The sequence below is a fragment of the Rhopalosiphum padi genome, chromosome 1, assembly GCF_020882245.1.
Source record: "Rhopalosiphum padi isolate XX-2018 chromosome 1, ASM2088224v1, whole genome shotgun sequence".
NCBI lineage: Eukaryota > Metazoa > Arthropoda > Insecta > Hemiptera > Aphididae > Rhopalosiphum > Rhopalosiphum padi.
In genome coordinates, this window is record NC_083597.1 from 58,471,018 (window position 1) to 58,488,133 (window position 17,116).

Sequence of the window (17,116 nt, forward strand, 5' to 3'; positions counted from 1 at the left end):
ATTATATGAAATGTCCGTATACTTTTGCTTTACTAGCGTAAAAAAAATATGTTTTGTCGTAAACAAACTTAAGAATGATTAGAAGATACCTACTGTATAAATCAATTGTATATACAATTAGATAATAATATTTTTCTGTAAGTGCCTATATATAGTTTATAATAGTTATTTTTATTAGTCTCAAAAACATCCCCCTAATATTTTAATAATTATATAATCATTATACAGAAATAAAATACAACAATATTGTAACTAATATTTCCATTAATCTCAAATAAAATAACTAATATCTACTTTGAAGCACAAACAAATAAAAATAAAAACATACATCAATGTAGAATTGTAGAGCCACCCTACATAAGTCAATACGTATTTTCGCTCGGTTCAGGAAGTTAGGACCTAAAACTAATATGTATGTAAGTGAATGTTTATTTTGTTTTATGATTTATCAGCTATATATACATGTTTATTTTGTATATCTACATAAAATACCGGATATTACTGAAAGATAAAACTATTTTTTTTTATTTTTACATCTGACATTATTGGGTAATCTTTAATTTATTTATTTATTTTCGGCAGTACAATTTAATTTATTCATATATTCCGTTGTCTTCATAAACAAGTATTATTAAATAATTTACCTAATTTAATAGGTTTGTATATTATCAAACAATTTAACAATATTAGAACATTGCGAATTCTAAGATCAGTGATCACAGGAAAATATTTAATGCTGATTCACGTTATGATAATATTTAAAATCAGCAGTGTAAACGACAAAAAATTCCGATAAAATGAAAATGAATAGTTTTCTTACCGAAATTTAAATAGACTTTTGTTGCAAATGAGGATTGATCAAACACATGCCACTGATTTGTCTGGTATGCCAGTCGAGGGAGTGAGGGACACACACAATTAACCCTGTTGCAATTTAAAACGATTTTGATTAAAGATTTTTTCATTACAGTATACAGAAACGAGTTATAATTTATCAAAGCAAAGGTCCCAAGTGTTCCATTTTAAGGCTTAAAAAACAAAAAAAAGTTAAGTGTTTTTATATTTTTTAATTCTAATATCAATTTCCACCTAGCTACTGGTATTCGTTAATTAAACTGATTTTTTATAATCTCAACGTCAATAACTAAAATACGTTAAAATAAAAATAAATAAATATTAAAATAAATTATTACCTTATAGGTTCTAGTGAAAGGCCCATATAATGCTAATATAATATATATATATATATATAGGTATCATAATTCATAACCAATGCGTCGCAAAAAAAATTGTCAATTTTATTTACCATCTTCTATAATATTATGTACAACCAATATTACTATAATATAATAAACACCTATACAGCTGTACACTGTACGTATTTAATCTACCAGTACCTACTAGTACAATATTGTAATCAATAATCAACTAAAACAAAAATATCAAGTAGATTTTACACGTAATTGGCAAATTCAAATATTGTAGCTACTTAAAATAATCGTGATACAAAATAACATTTAATCAAAATCACATATAATTTGTAAATATCAAACTAAAATGTAATTATTTTTTTTAGTTTAGGTTAGAGTAGTTCAGGTTAGTTTCATTTTAATGTTCAAAATACCTAATTTTAAATAAATAAAATAATATTTGAACAGATTTAAATTATAAAATTAATTCATACTAAACAATATTAATAAAAATAAATTAGAAAACCGTTAAACCCGATTTAAACTAATAATTTTTTTTTTTAATATATAATAGTTCATTTTATACTCAAAACATTATTAACTAGTATAATAATTTGATCATTTATTAATGTCTAATATTATTCATAAGATATAAGACGTATAAAACTATGTATAAGATTTAGTCCTTATGAATTGATTCTATTTATAAATTATTATTTAAGAACAATGATTTGAGTATAGACCATAAATGAAACCTTTAATATTAAAAAAAAATATTAATATGCATATTATCATGATGAAATAAAATAATAATAGAATTGTTTACTATAAAATGTCAATAATAACAGCATACGGCGGAAAATGTATAAAATTAATGCAATTCTATAACCATCGACTACCGTTACAATAATTTATCTGAAAAATAAAATAATTTATGATTACAATTATGGTTGTTGAAATAGTTGTTATGATGTTGGCTAATTGAATTCATCCTTCAATAACGGATGCAAGAAAAAATAGCAGTAGGGGTGATTCCCCTACTGATTTATTTTTTGTTATAATAATTGAAACCAAGACATATTTGTTCTTTAGTTCATATCGAAGTATAATAATAATAAAAAAAATGTTCTATACAATTAGTTTCATTACCTTTATTAAACATTCATGCGACCATAATTATTTTATCAACACATTATAAATTTATAAATAGGTATATGATATATGTATTTTATTGTGTGTTTATAAAATAACAAAATTATACACAGTATTCTCAACCCCGAGTATAGTATTTTTTTAGAATCTCAATCAAATCAAGAATATATTGATTTTTCAGTAATATTTATTATTCTGATAAAACTTTTTCAAGTAGTAAAACAACTCCTAAATGTCATGTAGGTAGCACTTTACCCTATATTGAATCAATTCTTTCAAGATTTGCACTGTAGTTTTCCTAACCGCTACAATAATGTTGAATAAATGTCAAAATTGGGAGTTTTAAATTTTTAAATTAGTTTTAATCATATTGTTCAGTATCGTTTTTAAAATTCGATAATTTAATATCAATATATAACAATATATATATATATATATATATATATATACCAATATACAACTACATGATCGAGGTAAGTTTATAAGATAGAGGTACTAATATAGGTATTAACAACTAGATTTGTATACTGTTTACATTTTTCAAATACCTACTAATTCAATGATTTTCTTCTATGAAATAATTATACCTATACTATAGTTACATTATTATTTAATACTTAAGTATTACAAGTGAATATGGTATAGCCAATAGATTAAAACCTAATAATCAATTTAGGTAGGTATTTTTATTAAAACATTTTAACAATGGAATGCACACACGTATAATATTACGTCACGTACCTATAATATTTGTGTTCCATTTTAATTATAGCAGAAAAAATTAATTTCAATTGTAATGAATCATTAATAAACCTAAAGTTTTTAATTTGATAAAGTTATAATAAATACATGTACTCTCAACATATTTAATTCATTATAAACGATTTTGGTTCATAGTTAGTCTCAATAACAATCATAATACTAAAATTAAATTGCATAACTTGTATACATACGTAATATGAATCATAATAAACAGACAATTTTAATGGTTATAATTCGACCAGACTTACTAATGCTATTAGATTATTGTTAATTAATATTATAAATATTACGAATTTAGAGAAAAAGTCCCCGAAAAAAAGCCATTTACTCTTTAGTAAATAATTATTAAGTAAATGAAGCTATATATAATAAACAAGTAAAGCTGAAAATGCACATTCTGTATTGTTTATTGTGCATAATTTTTTTTTCTGGAGGTAGTTGGATTTTCGTGTTTTTTTTTATTGGGCTTTTTTCTTCAAAATAGATATTTAAATAAACAGTTAAATACACTGAAAAATTGAATAATATAACACATATTATTATAGGTCTTGTATCAGAATAATAATAATCTAACTCGTAGGAAAACCTAGCCTAAGGGTGAGAGGTTACATTCAGACAAAAAGACTTGAAATTTCTACCTATAATAAATGTAAATAATATATATATTGGATGAGCGGTGGCTTTATAAAATGGGCGTAACAGTCTCGTGACATAAGTTATTAAAAATACTGAGAATAAAATCAATAGATAGTATAAATCTATATTTTTTAATCCTGAACCATATCCTTGAACTATAAATCATAATAAATTTTAATAAAAACAAATAATGTAAAATAGAGCAAAGATTTACTTTCGTTAATACATGTTCACGTTTATCTTATAGTAACATATATTTTCTTTTTAAGATATATGCAATCTTGTCTGATTTGTTTAATAAATAATAATATTATAGCATTCGCCATTCATAATAATATATGTACGATTTCGTATGTATTATGATTCAAAGAAAAATAGAAAGAAGCATAAAAGGGCGTAAAAGCTGCAGTTAAGATTTGTTTAAGATTTTGTTTCGACTTCAATAACACAAATAATACACAAAACCTGTCTAGTGTTAAAATGACCGATGAGCTTTTGGATAAATACATTAAGGTTCAAAACACGTGCGATAGTTTTTATTCAGAATCCGCAATGCGATCATTTCCCTCTCACTCGCCTAGTCAGAAGATGACTGCAGCTATCATTTATATTTTATTTATATACTTATTATTATTAATATTATTATTTGAATCGTCACTCATAGAAATATACAATATTTCCATAAGTTTATAAAATAACTAATATAAATTATAAAAACAAATTTAGTTAATTAAACTAACTCTATAGGCGAAACTACGGGTCAGGCCAGTCAGGCCATGGCCTGATTTAATACTGACTAAAGATTTGTATATATGTATTACATATTTTAATAATTATTTAGGCATTATAAATAATATATTTTTACATGTAAACGTACAAATTTGTACCTACGTTTTAAACTTTTATATAATACTATAATATAATATAGTAGATATTGGACAAATGAGGATTATAATATAAAATAATAGTGATTTTTTTAAATGCCTAATAGCATATTTATTTAAAATTAAAAACTTTATTTTTTGCATCTAAAATTTGTGAAATTTTCCGTTTAAATGTCACGTACCTACTGCACGATTATTATACCACTCGTACCTAGTTTACGAATATGTGGACTTGATATGATTTCTTAAATTAAATTGTACACACTACTCAATGAATATAATAATACAATTTATTTTTTACATTGACTATGGAAATATAAATAACTATTCTATGTTCTCGAATAATCGGTTTTATTAGTGATTGTTTAATTTAGACATTTGACATTTATTTTTATATTATAGCAAGTAGGTAAGAGTTAATTTTACGTAACTAGTCGCCAGATGGTAATGTTTGTTACGTGGTGATATACCCGTAAAAAATTATTGTCGATTATACGTACTTTAATATTTTCATATTATTTTTTTTATTATAAATTCATATTTTTATCATTGACAGGCGACAGCAAATGTTCACAAGATTCTTCTACGTTTAACATTACAAAATCATGGAGAGGTAATTATTAATTAAAATATTTTTTTATTATTAAATACTTAAATTGTTAGAAATATTCATTATATATATAAAATTTAAAAAAATTTAAATTAAAATTAAACAAAATTAATATAGTTGTTAATAGAAGATTTTTTATATTTTTCATTTGGTCGGCCCTAATAAAAGTATCTAGTTTCGCCTATGAGTCTAACTCTATATATAGAAGGTAAAACATAAAAATCGCAAAAGAAAAAATGATTTCATTACATCAAAATAACGCATATCATTAGTATTATTTCGGTGAGTTTAGATTGTTTGAACAAAATAAATATAGAATTATTTTTTGAGTTCACTAGTAAGTGTATTTCATAGCTCGAGTGCATTCTTAATTTTTTTATCGGTGGAAAGAATGTTTTTTAAAGGAGATTAATGTCTTATGCCTATACAATTAATTTTTATTGTCAAAAATTTACATTTTATTTTTATAAGGATTGTGGTCCGCAATAATATGTACAAGAAGAGAGTAGGTACAAAGCTTCTGAGCGTAAAAATTCCAAATGCACCTTTGATGATCTAGGCATAGATTTATATTCAGGTACTGGAAATGCGGGTACAAAGTATAGTCGTATTACTCGTATAGACTATAATTGAAACTTTTTTTATTATTATACATAATTATGTAGGTGTGTGTACCTATACTACCTATACTGTTTAGTGAGTCATGACTCGTGACAATTGTATGTGTCTGACGATAATAAGACATAAAAAACTATTAATGACTGCTGCCATAAAAACAAAAAGAGTTAATTTTTGTGTTTGATTTTATAAAAAAATAAATTTAACTAATAATTATATTAATTAACAATGACATGTAAGAAAATAATATTTTTTAAAGTTATAATAAGGTATGACTGATTTTCAATTTTATTTTTAGATAAGGCCATAAGGGCCCCGTATTTTCAAGTTGCGGCACTGGATATCAAATATCACATTAATTATAGCTTAGTAAAATAATAAATAGTATATTTTATTATAGTACCTATTTACCATCAGGACAAGGACAACCAAGTAGCTATAGATATCATAATTGTAATTCTTTTATATTATATGCAATTGAATCTCTTAATAATTTATAACTACAATAATAGGTAAATAATAAATGCGTCTACATAGGAGCAAAAAAAAATCAATAAATAGAAAAAAATGACATATATTATTTTTCTTTTTAATTACTTAGGTATAGGTACTCCAGAATTGTGTGAAATAATTAATTTTTTATTAACTTTTCGGTAATGTCGATTTAAATAATATTAGATTTTATGTTATTAAATTATTTAAATGTAGCTATAATCTTTTCGGATTTTCATTAAAGAATTTGGTGAACTTTTAAGTTATGGTAGTTGGATATTATTGGATTCTGAGTGAATTAATGAATGTATTGATAATTGATTTTACAATGATGTGTATTTTATCAGTCTGTCATCACCAAAGGCTTTTGGGATAGTAAAAATTCGAGATTAGATATTAAATTGAAGGATAACAATTTCAGTTATTTTGTTTAAATTTAAAAATACTATTCGTGGGTACTTGAAACTTTTAACGCATATTATTATATTTTTTATACGCAATGACATGTGCAGTGTTTATATCAAAAATTAATTAATTCATCGTGCCGTATTACTAATAGTAAAATAAATTACGTTAATTGTAATATAAATGTATCATAAAAGTAATAAAGACCGACATAGTGACATAAGAACACTCGAAACCAACAACTCTAGTAACTGTACGTCTGTACAACAGAGCTAGCAACTACCTATTACACGCCTTCCAGTGGCGTGTCCAGCACAAAATAATTGGGTAGGCCAGTTTTGTTCTGTAGTGTGTAAGTGTGCTTATAACTATTAGGGAAAATTTTTCCAATCACATGGAACCAAACAGTCAAATAAAAATTGGGTAGGTCCGGGCCTAGTCGGCCTACCCTGTAAACACGCCACTGACGCCTTCTGTTGCGATTTTTATGGTAATGCTAAAATACTAAGGGCACTTAGGGCATAAATTCACAATTATAATACTATATACTATATAGCCATATAACTCTACCTACAAGTACCTATATCTTATGACATACATATTTTATAAGCATACCTATCATAACAATTATAGTAACATAGGTATAACCATGTTCATGTACCATGTACCTATACTAGTATGTAAGTGTCCTACCGTTGACTAGACAAATTACAAATACAAGTATTTTCAATTTTGAAGTATTACGACTTACGAGGCGTACCTATTTATAATAATCTTATTACAAACCTAAAATATAAAAACATATGATCGCGCGAGTGGTGATAACGATCCGGCTATCGTCAGACTACAACTCACACAATCACAGTCGAATGTGTTATCAAAACGATATTCCTCAATAATTCCTGTATGTTGTACCTAAAACAATAATATTATAATATTTAATATTTACACTATTATACTTTACATTAGGTATTAATTATCAATAAACAAGTGGAACATTAAATTACATTTTATTGTGTGTTATTAATCTTATTTATATTATTATTAATGTTATAGTATAGTTGTTCTTGTTCCGTTTCTATGCGCGCACGCAACAAATAACATTAAGCAATTCTCACTCGCTTATAATTATACAGCGACGCTTAGATCGCCGTTCACTCGTTCACAGAGTATCCGAAACCCGTGTCGCAACATGAACTTCGAACCAGACTTGAAGCAGTACACTATGTGCTCGGTGTTGGGATCGTGTTTCTCAGACCGGGCGGTCGTGTTCCTAGGCAAACACAACAAGAGCGGCAACCTGGTGGCAATGAAAAACTTCAACTTAGATAGCATGTCAAAAACTGACTGTCAGCTTATACAGGATGAGATTTACAACACTAGGCAGCTGATGCACCCAAACCTCATACCGTATGTGACTTCCTTTTTGGACAAGAGTCAGCTGTATGTCGTGTTCCCACTCATGGGGTACGGTTCATGCAGAGACTTGTTGCGCAACCATTTTGTGGAAGGATTACCGGAAACAGTTATAGCATTTGTGCTCAGAGACGTTCTACTGGGACTGGAGTATATACACAATAAAGGGCTCGTGCATAGGTTGGTAGCTTTTCCTCGCTGTTAGTATTAATCAATATTTCTATAATTTTTTTTTTCCTACAGAGCTATAAAGGCAGGCCATATATTGATACGTGCAGATGGACATGCATGCTTGTCAGGCTTACGTAGCATGTGTCCAATCGATAAACGGTCCAATTTACATTCCTTGCCACTGCAATCTGCTAATAACTTGAATTGGTCTAGTCCCGAGATGCTTGAACAAAATTTGCTGGGGTACAACGAAAAGTCTGACATTTACAGTATAGGCATAACATCATGCGAACTGGCAAATGGTTTCGTTCCTTTTGCTGAAACTGATACCACACTTATGCTTACACAAAAAGTTAAAGGTTTAATTCCACACTTGCTTGACTGCACTACGTGCTACCCTTATGAAGATAATGCAGCTGATAATGGATACCAGTCTGAAGAAACAATTGGCGTGAATGCAGCGCCTGTGAGCAATGTATATACAAGAATGTTTACAGAGGAGTTTCACAATCTTGTTGAATTGTGTTGTCAACGAGATCCAGAAAGTAGACCTTCTGCACCCAATTTGTTGGCTCATACTTTTACTAAACAAGTGTGTTTCAATTATACATTTTTTAAACATTACTTTCTTAATGTGTATATACACTTATATACCTTATACACAATCATTTAATATTTATATTTACAACATTATATATATTTATTTTTCTTATGATCTAAAAAAATATTATCTGCATCCTAAATAAATCAAAGCATCCCAAGATTTTTATAAATACTTAATAACTTTTATTCATATAATTTAGAATATTTTATTAAAAATGTTAAAAAGAATTAGTTATGTCATTATGTGATTAAAACAGTCCTAGTGATACAATTTAAGAAATATTTTCTAATTGCTTAACTTGTATAATAAAACAACTAATAAATAAAAAAAACTTATTAACTTAATGAATAAACACTAATGGGATTTAAATATAATTATAAAAAAGATATATAAATGCTACATGTTTATTTACAAAATTTAAATTTGAGTTTGTAAAAATGTAAATTTTTATCTAATATTTAAAAAAACTTAATTCAAGAATGTCTAATATGTATGTTATTTCAGGCGCGAATCAAAAGGATGATAGCCCCCCACCTCCCATAGACTGCCACTAAAGTGAATTCTAAGACGTCTGTTTTTGGCAGCAAATAAAATATAATACTCACATGGTATTTTCTCTCCTCTACCCATAAATATATTCTGGATCCACACCTGTGTTTTTTTTGTATTCATTAAGACTTAACTATACTTAATAGAACATTATACACACTCATTTTTTCTTCATTTTCATGTCTCAACAAATTTGAAATTTACATGTGCAGAAAGTAGAATTTACCATAAGTCTACAAGAAAAATATAGATCCCCAATTAATTTAAGTTTTAACTAGGGGTTTGTGGCTTGATACTAATTAGGAATGACTGATTTGGACACAGCTTTGTATACTTGTAAAATGAAGACTACAAAAGTTAGCAGGAATCCTTTTAAATTTTAATAATTGATGGAATTTAAAATTGTGTATATACATGTATATATTTAATGATAATTAAATACTTAATGCTATTTTATAGGTGAAAAGAGTGAATGTAAAAGTAACTGATTTATTACGACCTGCTGTACCGCTGTTGAAGACAAATGTTGCAGAAATAAGTGATGATCTCGCTTCTATTGGAGGCATGTCACAACAATTGAGTGATCTTGACCTGTTGACTTATGCATGGGATTTTGACCTTAATGATATAGTACCAACACTATAAATGCCTATTACCAGTATTAGTATTAGTTAGCAAGTGTTCATCCCTATTATATTGTATGCAATATAGTTCAGTAGCTAGTCTAAATATATGAAACTTTAAAGAAATATATAATATTTAGATTAATGTAGTACCTACACAACTACTGAAGATTTATTTTATATGGATCATTTATTTTAAATTTACTTTAATCATATTATATTTTCAAATTGATTTCTGCTTAAATTTTAATAAAAAATTTTGTTTTATGTTGAGTGTAATTCAGTTAAATATTTAATTTTGATGTTTGGCTGTTATTGCTATTTATAAAATATAATAATTAATAGTAATTTTTTATTTTTTGCAAATAGGTACTTCAGTTCTACAACACATTCTTTGTGAATGTTAGTTACAAACAATTGGTACTTAGCATTTTGTATTAGTTTTTAATGTTAATACTTAATCATAAAACTATACTATTTGCTTTTAATAAATTAAATAACTATCTAATATTATTAGGTATGATATTGTACTAAACACAATATTATATTTATTTGGTGCTTCTAGGTTTCCCCCCCCAAAAAAAATGATCTCTTTATTTTGTTGGTTCATTATTAGCAACGCTTTAAAACTTTTGACAATTTTTATTTTACTTTTGAAAACATTAACTAACTTTTTGTGCTATTTAGCAATACTGTTAACATTTACATTTACATAGCTTTTACAAATTAGTTTTGCCACATAGTTATATAACTAGTCTCTTTGTATATGCTACCTAAATTAAAATAAAAAATGCAAGTATATAACACATTCTCAACATTGCTCAATATTTCAAAATATTACATTCATTATTGTTTCGAGTATAAAAAAAAATTGCAATTAATTTTTGAAGCGCTGTGCATTTTATTTTATATTATATTATATTCCTTGATCTAAGTTCTAAACGTGGTATTAAATTTATTAATATGAAAAACATTTATTTTTTATTCACATTTATTTGTTAATTATATGTTGATGTATGTTTTGTATTTTACCAAACTACATTTTTAGTATTATTTTTAAATGTATGTCTCATTCTACTATTATTTTAATTATGATTATTATTTTATATTTGTTGTTGTTTATTATAGATGTAATTTCTACTATTATTTGTTCTCATAAAGTAAATTATTCAGTTATACTATTTGCACAAACATTTAATAATATATTAAATAATATAAATGTATAAGAAATTAAATTAAAATATATATATTTATGTGTGTATAACTTTAAAGCATTTTTTTAAATTTTTTCTATATCTAATTATTTATTATCCTAAAAATATTAGAAATTTGAATCATAATTATTATTATTATTAATAATAATATTGTGAATATACTCATGGGCGCCGCCAGGAATTTTATCGTGGGGGAGGGGGGTGCATCGTGCAAGTAGGTATAAGTTTATTTCTAAATAATGCTTATATGCGTAATAATAATAATAGTTAAATACGTAATATAATATAATATAATGTAGATAATTATGCAAAATAAATAGTTTCAATACCATCCAATTTTTTTAATTTAATTTAATTTTTTGTAAAGCCAGGGGGGTGCAAGTGCACCTTGACCGAGCACCTTGGCACCTCGGTGTCCATGAATATACTAAATAATATAGTAAAGCAAAACAATCTGAAGCTTGTATACTTGTATAATAGAAAATAGTTTAAAACAATTGTTTAGGCTTAATAAAAAATATTTAAAATTTTATAAAATCACTAATAAGTTGGTCTTAAAGCATTTAAAATACATATGCAGGTGTTTTTTTATGAAAGTTAAGTAACTTAGAACTGTTCTAATTATGACAAAATTCATCAAAATCACAGAAGTTTGTAAATTATTTTGTTGTTAAAAATATATTAAATTTTTTATTTTAGTAGTTAGTCATGAACAATACCAGATTCTTCTGAAGTTATTCTGAAAGAAATTTATAAATCTCAAAAATACTTTTTTAATACAAATTTTTTTATTGGCATTTCAAGTTGCAATTGAATTTGATATTATACAAAAATTAACAATTTTAATTATTTTATAGCAATTCAAAAACTACTCAGTACTCAGTATATTCCACAAGGAAAATTTATGAGTCATATATAAATTATTCATAATTATTTTGCAATTTAGGTGTCTTAAGTTAGATTAGAATATTAGATGCCTGAAATCTTCAGTTTAACCAAAAATACGATACATATATCATTATTTATTATAATGTATTACCAGAGCCGTGCCGTGGGGGGGGGGCCTAAGGGGCATGGTTTAAAGGGGCGCCGAGAAAATTGAAATACATAATGATAAATAAAATAGGGGGCGAATTTTTTTAATTTTAGATAAGTAACATAGTAAGTAATGATATTAAGCATTACCCAAAATCGGTTAGTCAGAAAATCAAAATTATCGACGTATTATACGATTTATACGTTTATCATGATCCAACTACAATCGATTGTCGATAATTCAAAATTGGAAGGACTTATGAAAAATTTCAAATTGCCAAGTAGTTTGAAATATCGAGAGCAAAAAAAATTTAAATTACTGAGTTATGAAAAAAAATTTGTTTGATTATTATAATTATTAAATATTTCATCAAATTAGGCGGCATTACAACTACCTATTTATTGTTTTTAAAATGTAAATAGGTATAAAATTAGGTTTATTGTTATAAAAGCTTATTATTTTTTGAAGAAATCAGTAATTATTATAATATATAAGCTAAATTTATACACAATAGTATAGTCAGTAGTGGATTCATGGGGGAGGAGACCAAGGCCTAAAGCTAAAATACAGTCCTAAATATTGACATATTGTGTTTACAAAATTATATAATAGGAATATAATAATATTATAAAACTTTTGTCTCCTCTCCAAAACAAAATACCTAGATCAGCCACTGATTACTACATTACACATATACACGGGGCAATGTGGGTTATACGATATACCTACTTGATACTTCCTTCCACATTAAAACCACCACTTAACTTCGGTTTATAAATATATTATAACGTATAACTTTGTATCTACGATCTGTGGCCTGTGCTCATCAAAACCAGTAGTTAGTAAAGTTAATGTCATAGGTTTATGGTTAATGTAAAAAATATCTTATCAGTTGGATGCACTGTTTTTAATAACACTTGTTTGATTTGATTACAATTTACAAAATATTTTGGGCGTGTGATTCAAAGTTTAAACTGAAATTGTTCGTAAGAATTAAGGAATAAGACATTGAAATACAATTAATACAATACAAATCCATCCAGTAATGTAAGCTTTTAAATTGAGTCCTTCTAAATCGTTCGTCAAAATACAAATCTCATTACGATGCCGTCCGCTCTTTGTATGTTTTGCATGAGCTTCATTGTTTTATACAGCGTTTATTCTGGTAAGGAAAACAATCTGAACATGTTTATGTTGATGTCCTGACCTAACAACTGAATATTTTCAGTAAATTAAATGATTCATTTTTGTTATTTTTTAGTATGTGGTCTCATGTGTTGGCATTGCGATTCACTCCACGACCCCAAATGCATTGATCCATTTGACAATCACTCGATGCCAATGAAAGATTGTAAACTGGAAAAGTTGGACACATATCCCGGTGTGCGAGGTACAATGTGCCGCAAAATTCGTCAAAAAGGTATAGTAGATAACATAAAAAAGTTAAATAAATGCTTACCTAAATGGCTTATTGATTTAAATTATTTTTAGTGTACGGGAAATGGCGTTATTATCGGAGTTGTGCTTTTTTGGGCGAACCCGGCATTGGCGGTGACGAACGTTATTGTTTAATGAGAACAGGCACACATAATATATTTACTGAATATTGTACTTGCAATTCTAGAGATGGATGCAATGGTGCATCCAACTTTTCATTTTCATTTTTAAGCTTGTTGTTAGCACCAGCTCTTATTGTTTACAGAATACTGCTGTAATGTGTTCATCAAACAATATAAGTAGTTATTATCTTTATCTGAATAACTTTTTAAGATTATAGAACATAGTTTTCAACAGGTATCTAATCATTTGATATTGTTTAAATTGTTATGGTATTTGCCATGATAAATTAACTGATAATGTAACTGATCCGTCCATTTTTAACTTATTTAATAATAAAATAACATTTATATTAAAAATATTTATAGTTTGTATTTTTTTTTTATATTTGTACATGAGAATTCTTAGATTATTTTGTGAATAAAATTATTTAGAATTATTAATTGCAACTTTAAAATTAAAATATACATGTATTTTTATATTTTTGATAAATGAAGTTTTAAAAAGCAATTTATAGTTTTGTATTCTACATTTTAAATTTGTGCGTGACTCCGTATTATTAGTTACTAATTTTTAATAACTATTTTTTTATAATGGGTAAATGATCAATTTCATTTTTACTTTTCATAATAATCCACTTTATTTTTGTATTTAAGTTTAAGATTATTTACTACACTTAACTGTATACGATAAGTTCTTTTTTATAAAATGGTTTATATAACTTACAAAAATCTCTTTTAAATATACTATAGAATCTCATTTATTTATTTTTTTATCTTCATATTATATCAAATAATAGTTTTTTTTTAATATGTGTTACCTTTTCTATTTTTTAATTGTTGGTTAAAACAATTGTTTATTAAATTGTTCGTCTTTAAACAAGTAAATGTTAATTGTATATATTTAAACATATTATTTACAACTACTTTGTTGATTGATGTCTAGAATGATAACTATATAAATATTAAAATATTATTACAAATCATTGTACAATTTTAATTTAATTTAAATATAATAACCTATTGCTTATAATTAAATTGATTTTGTATTAGTCTCCAAATCATAAATACAATTCTACATTAGTTATTTCTATAATAATAATAAATTCAATGATTATTACTGAATATTATGTTACTTTTATTTTACTTGTAACATAATACAAAAAATATTATTAATAAAAAGTGTAAAAGTCAATCATGTAGTTGCTAACAAATTTCACTAATTAGTAATTTTAGAACAATTTTGATTTATCTAGTTTTAAAGATTATGAATACAATTGTGAAAAATTATATACTATATAGACAATAAAAATGCAGTTATTGCCCATTCTACCACTAATTATTTTCTTCATATCAGCTGTCATCAGATTGTGTCCTTTACTGGCTATACTATGGCCCATATGAAAATAATATTATTTCCAATTTATTGTAATTATTGTTTATTTGAATTTGATAGAATTAATTTTTGTCCATTAAAATATTAAAATAGTAATAATCATTTTACATAGCACACTATTTACCTGATAATCAAAAACTGTATATACTTTTATACAATTTAACAAATTCACCTCTAAACGAATATTCTTAATCAGGGGCCTTCATACTGCATAAATGCAGATAACATTATATGTACAATTTAATTTTTGTCAACTATTTACTTGGCTGATACTTTTATCAAGATGAATGAGTCTTAAACTGGTTATCAATAAAAACTTAGCAGGCTGCAGGCCACCAAGACTAAATTTAGGACAAAAAAAAAATATTGCTGTACACCAAGCTAAGAAGTTTGGAATCCATAGCATTGTACATTTCTGATTAATTTATTATGTTTATTATATTTTTAAAATTTGATTGTTATGTTTTTTCAATAAAATCATGGGTACTCTTTTGTAAAAGAAGTATTAACTAGTTTTACATGAACGATTGGAAATATTATGTACATTTTATTACAAAATGTAGATAACCAAACAAAAAAATAATGTACAAATAGTTCAACAAAGTAGTTTCAATACATATGCGTAATCAACTTTTGGTATTTATACATTTTGTGCATTGAGAAGATTAATTAAAATATTATACACAAAATATAAGTAATACCACAGTAATATTACAACTCATACATTAAAAAAATGTATTAACTAAGTTTGTAATTTAATGAGAAAAATGAGATAGATGTTTACTATCTTGAAATTAAACATATTTTTTAAGAATGTAGGAGCATACTTATATAATTTTTTATCTATACTTTATCTTTACACTGAGATATAACTAACCTGTGTAAAATGTGAACGCTGTTATATCACTACAATTGAATAATTATTCAGTTTGGTTTTAAATTTCAGCAATAACAATATTTTACAATAATTGTGCAGTGCTATTAGAGAATTAAAAATTGTTTTAAAATAAAAACTTTTCATTTTTTTTATGACTACTAATAAAACAGAAATTCATTTGAAAATATTGTTTATTATAGTGACAAATACATATTACAACAGATAATAATGAAGCAAACGTAATACTTAAGTACGTAAATTTTTTTTTTAGCTTTAATTTTTAACCAAACTTATTGCATATTATTCGCAATTTTAATAAAAATGTTATTTATTTATATGTTTTTATTTCAAATAAAATATAAAACAGTAATTATACAAGTCTTTATGTAATATAATGCATAATGATAGAAAATTAAAGTTATTTAAAATAAATTTACTTTTGAGAATATAAATATTAAAATATAAATGACATTTGTTATTGACCCATAGATACAACCTATTTTTGATAGTTCAGCTTATATTTAATTTTAAAGAATTTCTGTTATCTAATGTGGGTATACAGTTATACAACTTTTCTTCTTACTTTTTAGAATTTCACTTTTAATTACATGAGGTTAGCTATATAGTTATTTGCTTAATTTATTATTAATACAATAAAAACAAATTATTTTTAGTGGATGACAGTGCATTGTCTTCTTTCTGAAACCCATTTGCAACATAAATAAAATGCAGTCATATAAAATAATTATTTTATGATTTTTAAATAATTGTAGAATAAATCGTATATCACAAATATTAGGAAGATTTTTGAAAGTTTGACTTATCAACTGTATATTTTATTATTATTTGTCTGTGTTAGACTGTAAAAATCATTAAAAAAAAAAAATTATAATTTTAAATGGATATTAAATCATTTGAAGACAAT

The 17,116-nt window shown here is 25.4% G+C and overlaps 2 protein-coding genes across 2 annotated transcripts; both read left to right on the forward strand.

Moving 5' to 3' along the window:
• The first annotated feature begins 7,627 nt into the window (after positions 1 to 7,627).
• LOC132917225 (STE20-related kinase adapter protein alpha) lies at positions 7,628 to 11,383 on the forward strand. Its single transcript, XM_060977861.1, has 3 exons — positions 7,628 to 8,345; positions 8,409 to 8,928; positions 9,949 to 11,383. Exons 1-3 carry the CDS (start codon positions 7,942 to 7,944, stop codon positions 10,132 to 10,134), a joined length of 1,110 nt encoding a protein of 369 aa, XP_060833844.1. The 5' UTR covers positions 7,628 to 7,941; the 3' UTR covers positions 10,135 to 11,383.
• A 1,908-nt stretch (positions 11,384 to 13,291) lies between these two features.
• LOC132918024 (uncharacterized) lies at positions 13,292 to 15,257 on the forward strand. Its single transcript, XM_060979076.1, has 3 exons — positions 13,292 to 13,527; positions 13,624 to 13,782; positions 13,854 to 15,257. The coding sequence occupies exons 1-3, from the start codon at positions 13,467 to 13,469 to the stop codon at positions 14,075 to 14,077; spliced, it is 444 nt and encodes a 147-aa protein (XP_060835059.1). The 5' UTR covers positions 13,292 to 13,466; the 3' UTR covers positions 14,078 to 15,257.
• The last annotated feature ends 1,859 nt before the right edge of the window (positions 15,258 to 17,116 follow it).